The sequence below is a fragment of the Physeter macrocephalus genome, chromosome 7 (genome assembly GCF_002837175.3).
Source record: "Physeter macrocephalus isolate SW-GA chromosome 7, ASM283717v5, whole genome shotgun sequence".
Taxonomy (NCBI): domain Eukaryota; kingdom Metazoa; phylum Chordata; class Mammalia; order Artiodactyla; family Physeteridae; genus Physeter; species Physeter macrocephalus.
In genome coordinates this window covers 76426402-76441865 of record NC_041220.1, presented here as the reverse complement: position 1 = coordinate 76441865, position 15464 = coordinate 76426402, and the positions used below count along the sequence as shown (strand labels likewise).

The window sequence follows — 15464 nt, the reverse complement described above, 5'->3', positions numbered from 1 at the left end:
TTCAGATATATTGTCCAGGGGTCTCAATACATTTTTTAATGGGGTGCCACTATTTAGAATGGAGAAAATTTCCTATAAAAATCCAGATTTCAAGTTTATTTTTACAATAATCATATCTGACAACACTGAGTGACATGCCTGAAATCCTGAAACTTGCCTGAAGCTGAGGTATGTTTTTCCCTTTCAAATGACACTCTCCCTGCTTCTCACTAATACCTCATTTACTCCTGGTCTGCTCCAGCATTTATGACACCTGCTTGGCCCCTCCAGGCCTCTGGTTTTCAACTTAGCTTCTAAACTCTATTGAGGAAAGGAAAGATTCTTATGTCCTTAATACATTTTACCATTAGGAAAAAAAAAATGTCCAGTCTCTCGGTGAAGTGGAGACCATTGCATAGCCATTTCCATCATTTCATATCTTTCTAGGACTATCTGTGTTTGCATCTGGCAGAGTTGTCTGATTTCTTTGAGTACAAAGTGGTGAAGCTTAGTATCCTACCTTCTGGTTCTAGTATTTAGCCATCTGGAGTGGTTTCAAATCAAAGTTTTGATTTCACAGGAGTTTATAAGTTGTGTGGTTGTCTTTCAACAACTGTAGCACTGTGGAGACTCACGTATCCCTTGATCTCATGGCATATAGTTGGGTTCTGTTCAGTCTCCTTCAAATAAGGCTATAATAAAGAGGAAGAGGGTGATGTCACCCTGGTGATGTCAGGACCTAGCTGATAAGGCCCTCGCAGTGCTGGCAGGGTTTGAATGCAGTCACTGATTTCTGATGCAGCAGGAAACATAGACAAAAAAAGATTCTCTTTTTAGGAGTCTTCACCTTGGTTTTGAGAGTTGCTTGCCTCCATTTTGAGAGTGTAAGCCTCCAATTGCTTACACTCCATTGCAGTGTACTGTTTCCTTGTTTCCTTTTTATGCCTGGCTTTGACCTGCTGCCCACCTTGTTATTGGTTTCTATGCACTCTCTCTGAGCCACTATATCTTCTGTTCCTCACGGCAGAACCTTCTCACTGCACATGGGAGCCTGTCATTCAACAGAGCTCATGCACACATTTTATACCTCTTGAGCCTCAGAACAATCCTATGATATAGATCTTGTTATTCCCAGTAAATTTTGGCTCAAAAAAGCTGTAAAATTTGGTAAGTTGAGGAGTAGAAGAATTTTCAAATGGTTAAATGCTAATCTTGTCTATTCTGTTCCATGTTTTGCTTTGGGTATAAGAGGCAGCTATTGTAGTTGAATGATGTCTACAAAACATGAGAAAAATAATTCAGCCATTCCTTATTTCACCACATGGCATGCCATGTGAGGCATCATCAATTTTAAGATATGCCAGTTACAATGGAATATTACTCAGCCATAAAAAGAAATGAAATTGAGTTATTTGTAGTGAGGTGGATGGACCTAGAGTCTGTCATACAGAGTGAAGTAAGTCAGAAAGAGAAAAACAAATACCATATGCTAACACATGTATATGGACTCTAAAAAAAGAAAATGGTTCTGAAGAACCTAGGGGCAGGACAGGAATAAAGATGCACACGTAGAGAATAGACTTAAGGACACGGGGAGGCGGAAGGGTAAGCTGGGATGAAGTGAGAGAGTGGCATGGACATATATACACTACCAAACGTAGGGTGGGAAGCAGCCGCATAGCACAGGGAGATCAGCTCGGTGCTTTGTGACCACCTAGAGAGGTGGGATAGGGAGGGTGGGAGGGAGACGCAAGAGGGAGGGGATATGGGGATATATGTATATGTATAGCTGATTCACTTTGTTATACAGCAGCAACTAACACAACAATGTAAAGCAGTTATATCCAATAAAGATGTTTAGAAAAAAAAAGATATGCCATTATCTGATATGCCATTGAGAAAAGAAAAAATACTGTCAATTAAATTATGTCATTTAAATTATGTTGATTGTCATCCTTATTGCAATTACAGATGTTCTAAAGTATAAAGACATGTCTTAGAATTGACAAATATGGTGTTTATTCAACTTTTATTGTAGGCCTTTAATGTGTAAGACGTTGGCTGAAATGTTAATTGTCTTAAAATAAAGAGATGTAAGAAAGCAAATGCCAAAATATTTACACTGTAATGTTTTCCTCCAGCAACCATCAACTGACCTAGAATTTGACCGCGTAGTGATTTATACCACTTGCCTTCGTGTGGTACGGACAACCTTTGAAAGGTGTGAACTGGTTAGAAAGATCTTCCAAAACCATCGGATAAAATTTGAAGAGAAAAACATAGCTCTGAATGGTGACTATGGAAAAGAATTAGATGAACGATGCCGACGGGTTTCTGAAGCTCCTTCGCTTCCTGTCGTGTTCATCGATGGCCATTATCTTGGGGTGAGTATCTGCTAAGGAAATTCTTCTTTTTTATTGAACCCAACAAGTGTTGATAGAAAGCTATAAGGCTATGACAAGGCAACTTTGCATCATAGCTACCAGCATACTAGCTATTTTTCTGAGTTCATTCCAAAGGGTTTGAATCACTTATTTCTATCCTAAATGATGTGTTGCTACAGTGTTCACCCCTGCAGAGTCAAGGTAAGATGAAATCAGCATGAAATTGCCTTTTTGAATAGAAATACATTTTTTAAATGTTTAGTTGACTTGAGTTTTGCATTGTGAAGCTTGACATGTGGGATGAAAACTTTTTTTTTTTTTTTTTTTTAGTGCAGGCAAGAAAAATGGAATATATGAGATACGCATTTGTGAATTCTCCTATACCCCATTATCAAACACTCAGTTTCCTACTTAATGAAACTAAGATGACAGTAGTGAAATGAAATCAATAAGAAATGGGGCCCGGAGCCAGAATTTTATCTGCTTGTTTAAAATGATTCTTGATTTTGGTAATGCGAGAACGTGAGACACAAATGCAGGCTTACGAGCGAGCAGAGAACTCCCAGAGCAGCAACAAAACATGACTGCTTCATTTCTCTTTGAATAGCACTGTTAGCATATTTAACCCCCACTGATCTATGAACAAGCTTCATCAGTAAGAAGCCCAGGAAAGGGGGCTTTGGAGAGTGCAGTTTGGAAAGAGAGAGAGCAAAGAGCCAAGGGACACCAGCAGTTGAGGGGGGTGAGACTGACTACAAGGTCACTGATCAGAGAACAAAAAGCGGCTGTCAACCACAGATGGATATTTGCATCTTGGTTTCATTTCAAATCTGGTCTTAACCTTCAGCATCCAGGAAAGGTTAGAAAAAGCCAGAGCAGGAAATGCTCCTGTTTGTTACAGGGAGCTTGTGCCCTGATATCCTGTCTAGAGCCATGGCTGTTAGAGGCCACCTGTCATCTTATGGAAAGATTAATGCAGAGAAGCCATGATTCAGTAGCTATGATGTTATGCAATCTTACTTTTAACCAGAGCTGGACACAGATAGATTCTGAACTAGAAGTATTTTGATTCAAGTATTGAGCCTCTTATCTTATACTTCAGCATATACCCTGAGGTCCCAGAAACCCATAACAATGGCAGTGATAATAATGACAGAATGAATGAATGAATGAATAAATAAATAAATAAATTTTATAAAGTACTATACTATACTCTCAGCTTATATGTGTCATCTCATCTAGTCCTCAGGCCTTAGAAATCAACTCTCTTCTGCACTGGTTAAGAGGCAAGACAGCTTTGAAGTCGGGCAGCATTGTTTCAAATACCTGCTCTGCTACTTCTGATTCTGGGAAATTTATAAATCACTCTGTGCCTGATTTCCTTATTTGTAAAATGAGAATGATAATGATAATAGAACTTTTCTTAGGCTAATTTTGAGGATTTTACTGATATATACACTGTATATAGTGTGTGTGTGTATATATATGTGTGTGTGTGTGTATATATATATAGACATAGCTGGGTAATTGGCAGGACCAGGACTCAAAGTTAGGTCTGTCCAATTCCCCAGACCCTTACACTCTGACACATCACCTCAAGGAAAGTGATCTTTGCTAGTTTGTTTCCTGGTGGGTTCTTAGCACCTAGAACAGGGTTTGGCATAAAGTGCTCAAAAACGTATGTTGAATGGATGTAGGAATGATGTTATATTGTCTCCTCATATTCTCTCCTTCTCTCCTAAGACATCCTTCCACAAGGAAAGAAAATCGCATAAACTCATCCACACTGCGGAGAAAATCACTGATAAGGGTTGTGGGTATTTGCATTGTAACCTGGGGGAAATTCTTCTGATAATGTAAGATATTTTTCATTGTGGAATTTTAAGTTCTGTGAAGCTACACAATTAATCTTAGTGGGCGACTGCTTACTTACACAGGTACAAGGTGGGACCCACCTGCTACTCTGCTCTTGACCAGGCTCATATTCTTCTTCCTACTTTTCAATGTAACAGGCAAAATGCCTGTCTTGCTATTTGTCTTTCAGTTACAGGGATGGAGGGAGAGTGCAACAGAGGAGGTAGGGTGCAGAGTTCTTTCTCGATTGCTTTGTCTCTGTAATCACTTTATTTACACACATGCCTAGAGGCAGAGTGATCACAGAGGTGCTACCTGCTGCTTCTGAAATTTGAAGCTAATTCCCCAAATCTGGAGAGAGGCCAGAGACGAGACTTTTTTCCTCTTTTTTTCTTATGAAAGGGGAATTACTTCTAAATTTATAATTCAAAATGGAGATAAACACTCCAGAACAACTTATGTAACAAATTTCCCTACTACTATAGTAGCCCCTTTATTTAGATTCCAGTGCACAGTTGCAAATGGAGTACATTGCCAGAATTGTAGAGCCTTTTCCCTACAGTGTTTGCACATCTGAAATGGAAGGATGCCCTCTGCTGGGTTTTGGCATGTGGTGAAGCATAATTTTGGGGAAGGAAGAGAAACTGATGTTGGTAGTTTCCTTAACATCTGTGATGTTTTAAACAGTTACATGAAACCATTTGATTTAGTTTAAATTTAAATAAATGAGAAAAATCAAGATGTGTGAATCATCTGCACAAATACAACTGTCTTTAAGGGTGGAGAGAAAGAAATAGACAAACAGAGCCAGAGAAGAAATAGACAGAGACACAAACAGAGGCATATGGAGGCAGAGTGCGGGAGACAGTGAGATGGGATGGAGAGAGGATGAGGACATTTCACAGCTCCCTAATTTTACTGCCATCACTGCCATCAGACCCAGGGTGGGTGGTGCCAAAGGAATTCAGTTATTTTCACTTAACGGAAGCTAATAGGACTCCTTCTATGGGCAAGAATGGAAGAATTGACAAGGATGCTCTTTTTGCCTGATGACTGTCTTCCCCAGCCAAACTAAAAACTCAAGATGGAAACAATGGAATAGTCAAGGGAAAGAAATTACTTTAGAAAACAAATCTACACTGCCCTGGGATGCTCAGTGGTGCAGGGGGAAAGATGGGGGTAGGAGAAAGTTTAGCTTGGAACTTACTTGGGGCAAGTGCCCTATTGTTTTGGCATCAGAAAAGCTTTACACAAAAAGATTGTGTTCCAACAGTTTGGACATAAATAATCTTAGAAATACCCGTAGGAAATGAGTTAGAAATAGTATCTTGATTATGGACCAACCATAAAACTCTACAGTAAGAGTTCACAAAATCCACGTTGGAACTGAGCTATAAAACGTGTAGAATGAATCCAAGTGTGGACTCTGGTAACAGAGAGAGGAATGGAAAGGCTGGTGATCTAGAGGGGTCTCTTAAATTAGCTGATATTGAGCTGTGACTGCTTGATAATTCTATATCTGTTTAAAGTACTGTTTTATTCAATTTAAGAATGAAGGAATTATTATTGAGCATAGCTAGTAGACACACTAGAAATACAGACTCTAGGCACTACTTCCAAAATTTCTCCAATTTTCCAATTACTTCCAGTTTTCCCAGAAATGGGCCACCAAGGAAGCCTCTGCCACAATCTGGAGGTGGTCAGCTCCAGTAACTTGCTGTCTTTGCCATGGTCCACACCAGCAAAATGGATGACTTGTTCTCTGCCCTTCTTTCTACAAAATTCTCTTCCCAGTAAAGTCTTCAGTGAGTGTATCTGTTTGTGGTTACTAAATAAATCACATGTGAAAGCAGTAGGGAAAATGGGAAATATGTTTTTTAGGTTTCTAGCCTCAATACACTGCTATACACTCTATAGCACAGGAAGACATTCTAGAAAGAGACTGGATAGGTTACTGAGTGAGACAAACCACAGTATCTGCCAGATATGCTGTTTTCATTTATTTTGTTTTGTTTTAACCAGCTTTATTGAGGCATAATTTACATATAATAAACTGTACACATTTAAATTATACAATTTGATGAGTTTTGACAGATGTGTACACCCATGAATCTACCAATACACAAAATATAGAGCATTTCCATAAGCCCCCAAATATTCCTCATGTCATTTAGCAGTTAATCCCTTCCTCCATCCCCAGTCCCCTGGCAAACATTGATCTTTCTATCAATATAGTTTTCTATTCTTCTAATGTCTTTGTCTGGTTTTGGTATTAGGGTAGTGATGACCTCATCAAGTGAGTTTGGAAGTACTCTACCCTCTGCAGTTTTAAGGTCTGGTTCTGTTTAATCCTTGGTGTAGAGCATAATATCCATTTGACATCAGTTTTCTTTTATGTGAAGGACTTCTTACATACTACTATTGTAGTGTGGGTCTGCTGTGGATGAATTCTTTCACGTCTGAAAAGTTTTTCTTTCATTTTTATTTTTAAAAGATATTTTTGCTGGGTATAGAATTCTAGGTTGAAAGTTTTTTTTTTTCTTTCAGTACTTTAGAGATGTTGCTCCTCTATCTTCTCATTCACATTACTTCTGATAAAAAATATGACCCCCCCCATCTTTGTTTCTTTGTTTGTGACATGTCTTCTCTGCCACCCCCAGCCCCACTGCTTTTAAGATTTTCTCTTTAGCACCAGATTTGAGATCCTCAATTATGATATGCCTTGGCATCCTTTTCTTCATGTTTCATTTGCTAAGGGTTCATTGAGATTCTTGGTTCAGTAGGTATATAGTTTTCTATCAAATTCAAAAAACTTTCAGCCATTACTTTTAAAATATTATTTATATCTTCCTTTCTTTCTCTTCTTTTCAGAGACTTTAATTACATGCATATCAGGCTGTTTGAAGTAGTTCCATAGCTCACTTTATTTCATTTTGGATAGTTTCTATTGCTGTGTCTCCTGGACCCCTAATCTTTTCTTATATAATATCTAATCTTCTGTTAATCCCATCTCTGTATTTTTTATCTCAGATATTGTAATTTTTGTTTTTAGACATTTGATTTCTTTAAAAAATGTATTTTCCATGTCTCTACTTAATATGTTCAATATTTCTTCTAGCTTTTTGATCATATAATAACTTTTAATCTCCTTGCATGACACTTTCATTATCTGTGTCAGTTCTGGGTTGGTTTCAATTAATTGAAATTCTGTGTACTATTTTCCACTTCTTTGCCTTCCTGGTAATTTTGATTGAATTCCACATACCTGGTTGGATAAAAGTATTTTTTATTGGGATATTTTTGTATTCATATACATATTCTTGGGCTTTTTGCTGAGGTGCAGTCAAGTTACTTAGAAATCATTTGCTATTTTGGGTTTGTTATTAATATTTTCTAGGCAGGGCCAGAATAGTGTTTAGTCCAAAGCTAAATATTCCCCAGAATGGGGACATGATCTTTTGATAACTTTACTCAATGCCCCATGAATTATAAGGTTTTCCAGTCTGGCTGATGGGAACAGGCAGTATTCCCAACTGTGCCCCAGACACTGTCCCTTTTCATTCTTTCAGGTGGTTCTTTTGCTGGCCTTGAGTAGTTTCCTCACATACATGTAATGATCATTACTCTATTGAACACAAGCTGGGCCCTCTGTCTATCTCCAGAATTCTCTGTAAAGCTGTTTACTTTCTGTCCTGTGAACTCTAGCTATCTTAGTTTCCTAGGCTCTCAGGTCTATTTCCTTAACTCAGGGAATCTACCAAGTTCTGCTTTAAATTCCCCTTTTCTGTATATAGCTTGGAAAAGCTATCATGATAGTAAGCCTGGGAAACTGTAGAACTCATCTCATTTACTTCCTGCCTCTCAGAGGTCACAGTTCTTTGTTGTCTAATGTTCACTATCATGCAGACTATCCATTAAAAATCATTACTGTTTATCAGAGTGAATCATCAAGTGGTCCACTTTTAGGCAGTATGACAAAGTAAAGTGACATTTTTCCGGCTGGCTGTGTACGGCATTTGTGAATTACATTTTTTTTCTGAACAACAATGATTTATTTCTAAAAAAAAAAATCCCGAAGCAAACCACAACAAACCTTGAAGGCTTAAAAATTAAGGGTTTTGGGCTTCCCTGGTGGCGCAGTGGTTGCGAGTCCGCCTGCCGATGCAGGGGAACCGGGTTCGCGCCCCGGTCTGGGAGGATCCCACATGCCGCGGAGCGGCTGGGTCCGTGGGCCATGGCTACTGAGCCTGCGCGTCCGTGGAGCCTGTGCTCCGCGACGGGAGAGGCCACAGCAGAGGGAGGCCCGCATACCACAAAAAAAAAAAAAAAAAAAAATTAAGGGTTTTATCTTTTCTCACATAAAAAATGTACAGGAAGATGCTCCTGGGAGGGTATAAAATTCCATGATGTCACCTAGGACCACTTTCTATTTTATAGTTCTTAGCACATGTCTTCTACCTTGAAGGTCTCCTGATGGACCTTATGGTCCTAATAGTTGCTGAAAGTATTGACATCATGCCTGCATTCCAGGCAGGATGGGAATGAGAAAGAAAAGAAAAAAGAGAAGGGCATCCTAGCTAAAGGAGTGCCCTTGTAAAGAGTTCTTCCAGAAATCTTACCCAACTTTGCATTTTATTGTTCACATTTTGTTGCAAAGTAGACTGGGAATTGTGCTCTTCCAGAGGGACACATTGATATGTTGAAAAAAACCCCAGGTTTTTCTTAGAATAAAAGAGGGATCATGGATATTGGGTAGGAAGTTAGTGTCTGCCACGCTGAACAAAACTCTTTTTGAGTAGTTGACTAGAATAAGCTCCTTCATGCTGTGTGTTTTACACTAATTGTTTCCTTGCACCAGACAACTCCGTAGTATTCACTCTGTTAATGAGGGCTGCAGAGATGGTGAGAGGACTAGTGGGAGGGAATCTTTGGTAAATTTGGTATTTCTTTATGGGAATGTGTCATATGAAATTATAACTATTGTCATAAATCATCAACGTAGTTAAGTGTTTTGTTAGGTCTTGAAACTATTCTGTCTTAAACCTCTTGAAAATATTTACCATATACTTGTGAGAAGTGGTTTTTAAGTGTTGGAGTCATATGCTTCTTTGAAAATCTGTTGAAAGTTATAGACCTTCTCAGTGTACATAGACACAATCTTCTTTAAATATCAGGGCTTTCTGAGAATGTATCCCTAGATAATTAACTTTTCATTAAAAGGAGTACTTTGGAGATGGTGCCTACTGAAGTGTACCCCACTTCTTGGTTGCCTTTGAGTATTTTATATAGTAAGCGAACCACTTCACTACAAGTAATTATAATCACATCTAATTTTGATTTTTTAGCATTTAATTGTGGAATAGGTGAATTTTAGATCTTTATCTTCTCTTCCTTTTTCTTTGAAAGTCATATTTTTGGTCATTTCCTTGATCATTAACAATTTCAACAGAGATCTGGATGAGAGAAGAATCCCCTGAGCTTTCAAATTTACCCCTTTTTCTTGGATCTTATTTGGTAATAGACACAGCACATATTCAATCTTCAAGCTTCCTTATTCAGGGTCATGAAATATTTGTTTCTGGCCTGTTCACTCTACTTCAGAAAGTATGGGATGGGGAAGTTTGAAATCTAAGCTTTAAGTCAGGTTCTTGGAATTTAAATGAAGCAGTACTACTCTGTCATGTGATTGCTTTCTTGTCCTTTTTTCCTGAATATCTGAGGATAGTTTTTAATAGCAACAACAACGACAATGATAGTAAAGGCTAACTTGAATGATACACTCTGCTAAGCTTTCTACATGCATTATTTCTTTGAATAATATATTAAAATAAAAATGTCAATAACACCCCTCTCATCTCTCTCACCCCAAATTTTGTTAGAGAAATTAAGAAACTTAGAGAGGGGCTTCCCTGGTGGCGCAGTGGTTGAGAGCCCGCCTGCCGATGCAGGGGACACGGGTTCGTGACCCGGTCCGGGAAGATCCCACGTGCCATGGAGTGGCTGGATCCGTGGGCCATGGCCGCTGAGCCTGCACGTCCGGAGCCTGTGCTCCGCAAAGGGAGATGCCACAACAGTGAGAGGCCCGCGTACCGCGAAAAAAAAAAAGAAACTTAGAGAGGTTAAGAAAATCTTTAGGTACCTTCAGATCATAAGGCAGGATTCAAATTTAGGAGTGTCCAACTCTAGAGCTCAAACTCTTTAAATTTGAGTCATAAAGTTCCTTAACCCTCATCTCCAATAGCTTTCAACTCCACTCTTTAGCAGCATATTTACATCCTGAATTACTTCCTCACTTAAAGCACTCCACATTCAAGATCTTGAACTTAGAAATGTCTTGCTCTGACCATAATTTTCTGTCCTTCAATCTCTCCCCTTTGTCCCTCTATTGAACTTGCTCCGTCATCATTTGTATTGTTTATACTTTCTCCCTTTCCATTTCTCTGAGCTTATAAGCACACTTTTGGTTTCACTTGTTTCCCTACCATTCTGTATTCAGGAATATAATAATATCCAGTCTGTTACCACTTGGCGGACCAGCTCTCTTAACTTTCCACATTTGTCAGTTCCTAGTCCTATGCAACTCCCTCTCTTCTTCTTCTCTTATTCCAGCACGTCAAGGGCATTATTGGAGAAAATCTCAAAATTATAGTGAAGAATTCTGCAACAAAGTTGTATCATCAGCATTATCTAGGCCCATTATCTAATACGCCTGATAATATCTTGTTGGCTTTCTGTTGTGGTCCACAAAACCAACTGCTTTAAATGTTTTCTAATTTCCCCCAAACAGAAGTCTCATTGCCATCTCCTGTTCCCTCTTTTTCACATCCATTATTATCTTTCACTTTTTCCAGTCTTCAAGTCTATTTATAGCTACAATCTTGTAGGGTATGTTAATTTTTTTAAACAGATATTTTACTTCAACATTAAACAAAACACAGAAAACTTCTTCATTATTAATTTCTTATTCCAATTCTCTGGTTTTGATAAATGACCCCACAATTCTCCCATTCACTCAGACTCCACATCTCAGTTTTCTTTGACTCCACATCTTTCTCTTCCTCATATCTAGTCACTTGCCAAGATTTACATTGTATCCTATGGGATCTCAATTTTCACATTTTGGGAGCTCCTCCTAGAAAGTAGTGACAAAGCAAAGTAGAAGCAGACATCTGGATGTAAGAGTAAGCTCTTTGTCTTACTGGTATGGACGTTAGTCAAGTTGTTTAATCTCTCTAAGATGAAAATAATAAAATACTGATGACTGGGTATTTTGAGAATTAAATGAGATGAAGCATAAAAACAGTGCCTGGAACATGGCACACACTAAGTAATTCTTTGCTAATATTATTATGGCAAGAGCTTTAAAGAAAGCTTACATTTAAGGTCTAGAGGTGGAAAGAGATGGAGAGAATAAAGAGAATTAAGATAGGATTGGATCAATAAGTCATGAAAGGAGAAAAGGTACGAGTCTTATTGAGTCCACCCTCACATTTTAATTCTCCAAGTAGTCTGATTTGTGGTGGCAGGATGCCACACAGCATTTGAACTTCTGGATAGTGGTAATGTTTTTAATATGAAACAAGCATCAAGGTCATGTTTCAGATGCTAGTTTCATGTGAGCTGTTACGTGGGCTATTAGAGATATTCCATCACCATTCATGATATTTTTCTATGAATATTAAACATAATTATTGAAATAGTGTTATATTTTTCAGTTTTAATACCAGGTAATTAACAATGCTTTTTAAAATATATTAGTAATAGTTTATAACATATGAGATTTAAAAATTATTAACAACATACTTATTTCCTCTTAAAATGAAACAGAAGACTTACATATAAGACCCTATACCATCATCATAAGACTATACTGTCATCAATTTTTCCTTACAATATGAAATTTTGATTTTTTCCCCTCTCTTTTTAATAGTAAATCTAATTTTACCTTTATTCAACTCACAGTGAATTTCATTATATTAAAACATGAATAGGTGACATCTGATTTGCTCTTTATTTCTAGAACAAAACTAATAAATTTAGCATGTGTGCCCAACTAAGAAGCAGAGGGGGTGAAAGAGTTAATGCTTTACATTCTTCTATTAGCACCTCCCCTCTCGTATTCTCTCAGATTAAGACCAAGTTGGGAAACTGGTGGGACAACTATTAAGATGAAGTTGCAGAAGATCTACTTAATTATTAGGCTTTGTAAAGACAAATGTGGTAAATAGATGCACACAGAAGTTTCATACAGAAGCATAGAATCTTGGATTTGGAAGGAACCTTAAATGTCATCTTGTCTAATGTTCCTCTCAGTGCAAAATTCTTTCTACCATATCCCTGGGCAAAGATGAACAATCTTTGAACACACCCAGAGACAACAACCTCATGAGAGTTCAAGCCAACCTATCATATTGTAGTACTCCTGTAAGTTCTTTCTCATGTTGAGAACAAACCTGCATCTATCTTCCTTCACCCATTAGTCTTAGTTCTTCTACCTAGAGTATTTTGAATGAAAACTATTCCCTCATCCTCTTAACTAAAACTTCAGGTACAAGAATGTTGGCAAGTTTTCTCCATAGTTTCTTTAAAACTTATTATTGTCGCATGATTATTTGAGCTTCAATATCATAATTATTCTCCTTAAGACATATTCTAGTCTTCAAGTGCAGCACCCAAAACTAGAAGCAATCTTCTAGATGATTATCTCCCTGAATAGGATCTCTATCCCTCTATTAATGGAGCCTAGATTTACTTTAAACATCTATATCATACAATTAATTATACTGAGTCTGAGGCCAGTTAAAAGACTTGTGTAACTTTCATGTGAACTATTTCTCAAGTAAACTCCTAATACCCTTAGTTTTTGGATGCATTTTACTAGGTCCCAAGACCTCTTTTCCATGGATGTGTGGTTACTAGGCAATAATTAATACCACAAGAAATAACATTTTTTTCTGTGAAACATAGCTTATGATTATTTTATTTTATTTTTTTACACAGCAGTTTCCTATTAGTTATCTATTTTATACATATTAGTGTATATATGTCAATCCTGCTCTCCCAATCCATCCCACCACCACTGCTGCCCCCTCCCCCTGCTTTCCCCCCTTGGTGTCCATACGTTTATCCTCTACATCTGTGTCTCTATTTCTGCCTTGCAAACTGAATCATCTGTACCATTTTTCTAGATTCCACACATATGCGTTAATATACGATATTTGTTTTTCTCTTTCTGACATACTTCACTCTGTATGAAAGTCTCTAGGTCCATCAACGTCTCTACAAATGACCCAATTTCATTCCTTTTTATGGCTGAGTAATATTCCATTGTATGTATGTACCACACTTCTTTATCCATTCATCTGTTGATGGGCATTTAGGTTGCTTCCATGACCTGGCTATTGTAAATAGTGCTGCAATGAACATTGGGGGTGCATGTGTCTTTTTTTTTTTTAAACATCTTTATTGGAGTACAACTGCTTTACAGTGGTGTGTTAGTTTCTGCTTTATAACAAAGTGAATCAGTTATACATATACGCAACCTAAATGCCCATAGACAGACAAATGGATAAAGAAGATGTGGTACATATGTATAATGGAATATTATTCAGACATAAAAAGTAACGAAATTCGGTCATTTTTTTAAACATCTTTATTGGAGTGTAATTGCTTTACAGTGGTGTGTTCCTTTCTGCTTTATAACAAGTGAATCAGTTATACATATACATATATCCCCATATCTCTGCCCTCTTGAGTCTCCCTCCCTTTCACCCACCGTATCTCTCCCATCTAGGTGGTCACAAAGCACCGAGCTGATATCCCTGTACTATGCGGCTGCTTCCCACTAGCTATCTATTTTACATTTGGCACTGTATATATGTCCATGCCACTTTCTCACTTTGTCACAGCTTACCATTCCCCCTCCCCATATCCTCAACTCCATTCTCTAGTAGGTCTGCGTCTTTATTCCCATCTTACCCCTAGGTTCTTCATGACCTTTTTTTTTTTCTGAGTTTCCATATATATGTGTTAGCATATGGTATTTTTTTTTCTCGTTCTGCTTACTTCACTCTGTATGACAGACTCTAGGTCCATCCGCCTCACTACAAATAACTCAATTTAGTTTCTTTTTATGGCTGAGTAATATTCCATTCTATATATGTACCACATCTTCTTTATCCATTCATCTGTTGATGGACACTTAGGTTGCTTCCATGTCCTGGCTATTGTAAATAGGGCTGCAATGAACATTTTGGTACATGACACCTTTTGAATTATGGTCTTCTTAGGGTATATGCCCAGTAGTGGGATTGCTGGGTCGTATGATAGTTCTATTTTTAGTTTTTTAAGGAACCTCCATACTGTTCTCCATAGTGGATGTATCAATTTACATTCCCACCGACAGTGCAAGATGGTTCCCTTTTCTCCACACCATTAGGTCTCATTTGTTTATTTTTGTTTTTATTTCCATTTCTCTAGGAGATGGGTCAAAAAGGATCTTGCTGTGATTTATGTCATAGAGTGTTCTGCCTATGTTTTCCTCTAAGAGTTTGATAGTGTCTGGCCTTACATTTAGGTCTTTAATCCATTTTGAGTTTATTTTTGTGTATGGTGTTAGGGAGTGTTCTAAATTCATACTTCTACATGTACTTGTCCAGTTTTCCCAGCACCACTTATTGAAGAGGCTGTCTTTTCTCCACTGTATATTCTTGCCTCCTTTATCAAAGATAAGGTGACCATATGTGCATGGGTTTATCTCTGGGCTTTCTATCCTGTTCCATTGATCTATATTTCTGTTTTTGTGCCAGTACCATACTGTCTTGATTAGTGTAGCTTTGTAGTATAGTCTGAAGTCAGGGAGCCTGATTCCTCCAGCTCCATTTTTCGTCCTCAAGATTGCTTTGGCTATTTGGGGTCTTTTTTCTTTCCATACAGATTGTGAAATTTTGTTCTAGTTCTATGAAAAATGCCAGTGGTAGTTTGATAGGTATTGCATTAAATCTGTAGATTGCTTTGGGTAGTAAAGTCATTTTCACAATGTTGATTCTTCCAACCCAAGAACATGAAATATCTCTCCATCTATTTGTATCATCTTTAATTTCTTTCATCAGTGTCTTAACATTTTCTGCATACAGGTCGTTTGTCTCCTTAGGTAGGTTTATTCCTGGATATTTTATTCTTTTGTTGCAGTGGTAAATGGGAGTGTTTTCTTAATTTCACTTTCAGAATTTTTCATATTAGTGTATA

General features: G+C 37.7%; 1 protein-coding gene across 4 annotated transcripts in view; it reads left to right on the top strand.

Moving 5' to 3' along the window:
- The window catches only part of GRXCR1 (glutaredoxin and cysteine rich domain containing 1), a 339136-nt gene that overhangs the window by 270819 nt on the left and 52853 nt on the right, over positions 1 to 15464 (top strand). The window contains exon 7 of one of the 4 annotated variants that reach the window (XR_003680585.2): positions 2121 to 2185. Coding sequence is in view for 1 of the 4 variants with exons in the window: in XM_024118380.1 (XP_023974148.1) it covers positions 2121 to 2363 (243 nt within the window). In the remaining 3 variants the exon portion in view is untranslated. Of the gene's footprint in view, positions 1 to 2120; positions 2364 to 15464 lie in introns of those variants that run through there. The other 3 variants (XR_008617837.1, XM_024118380.1, XR_003680592.1) reach the window with 3 other exon arrangements.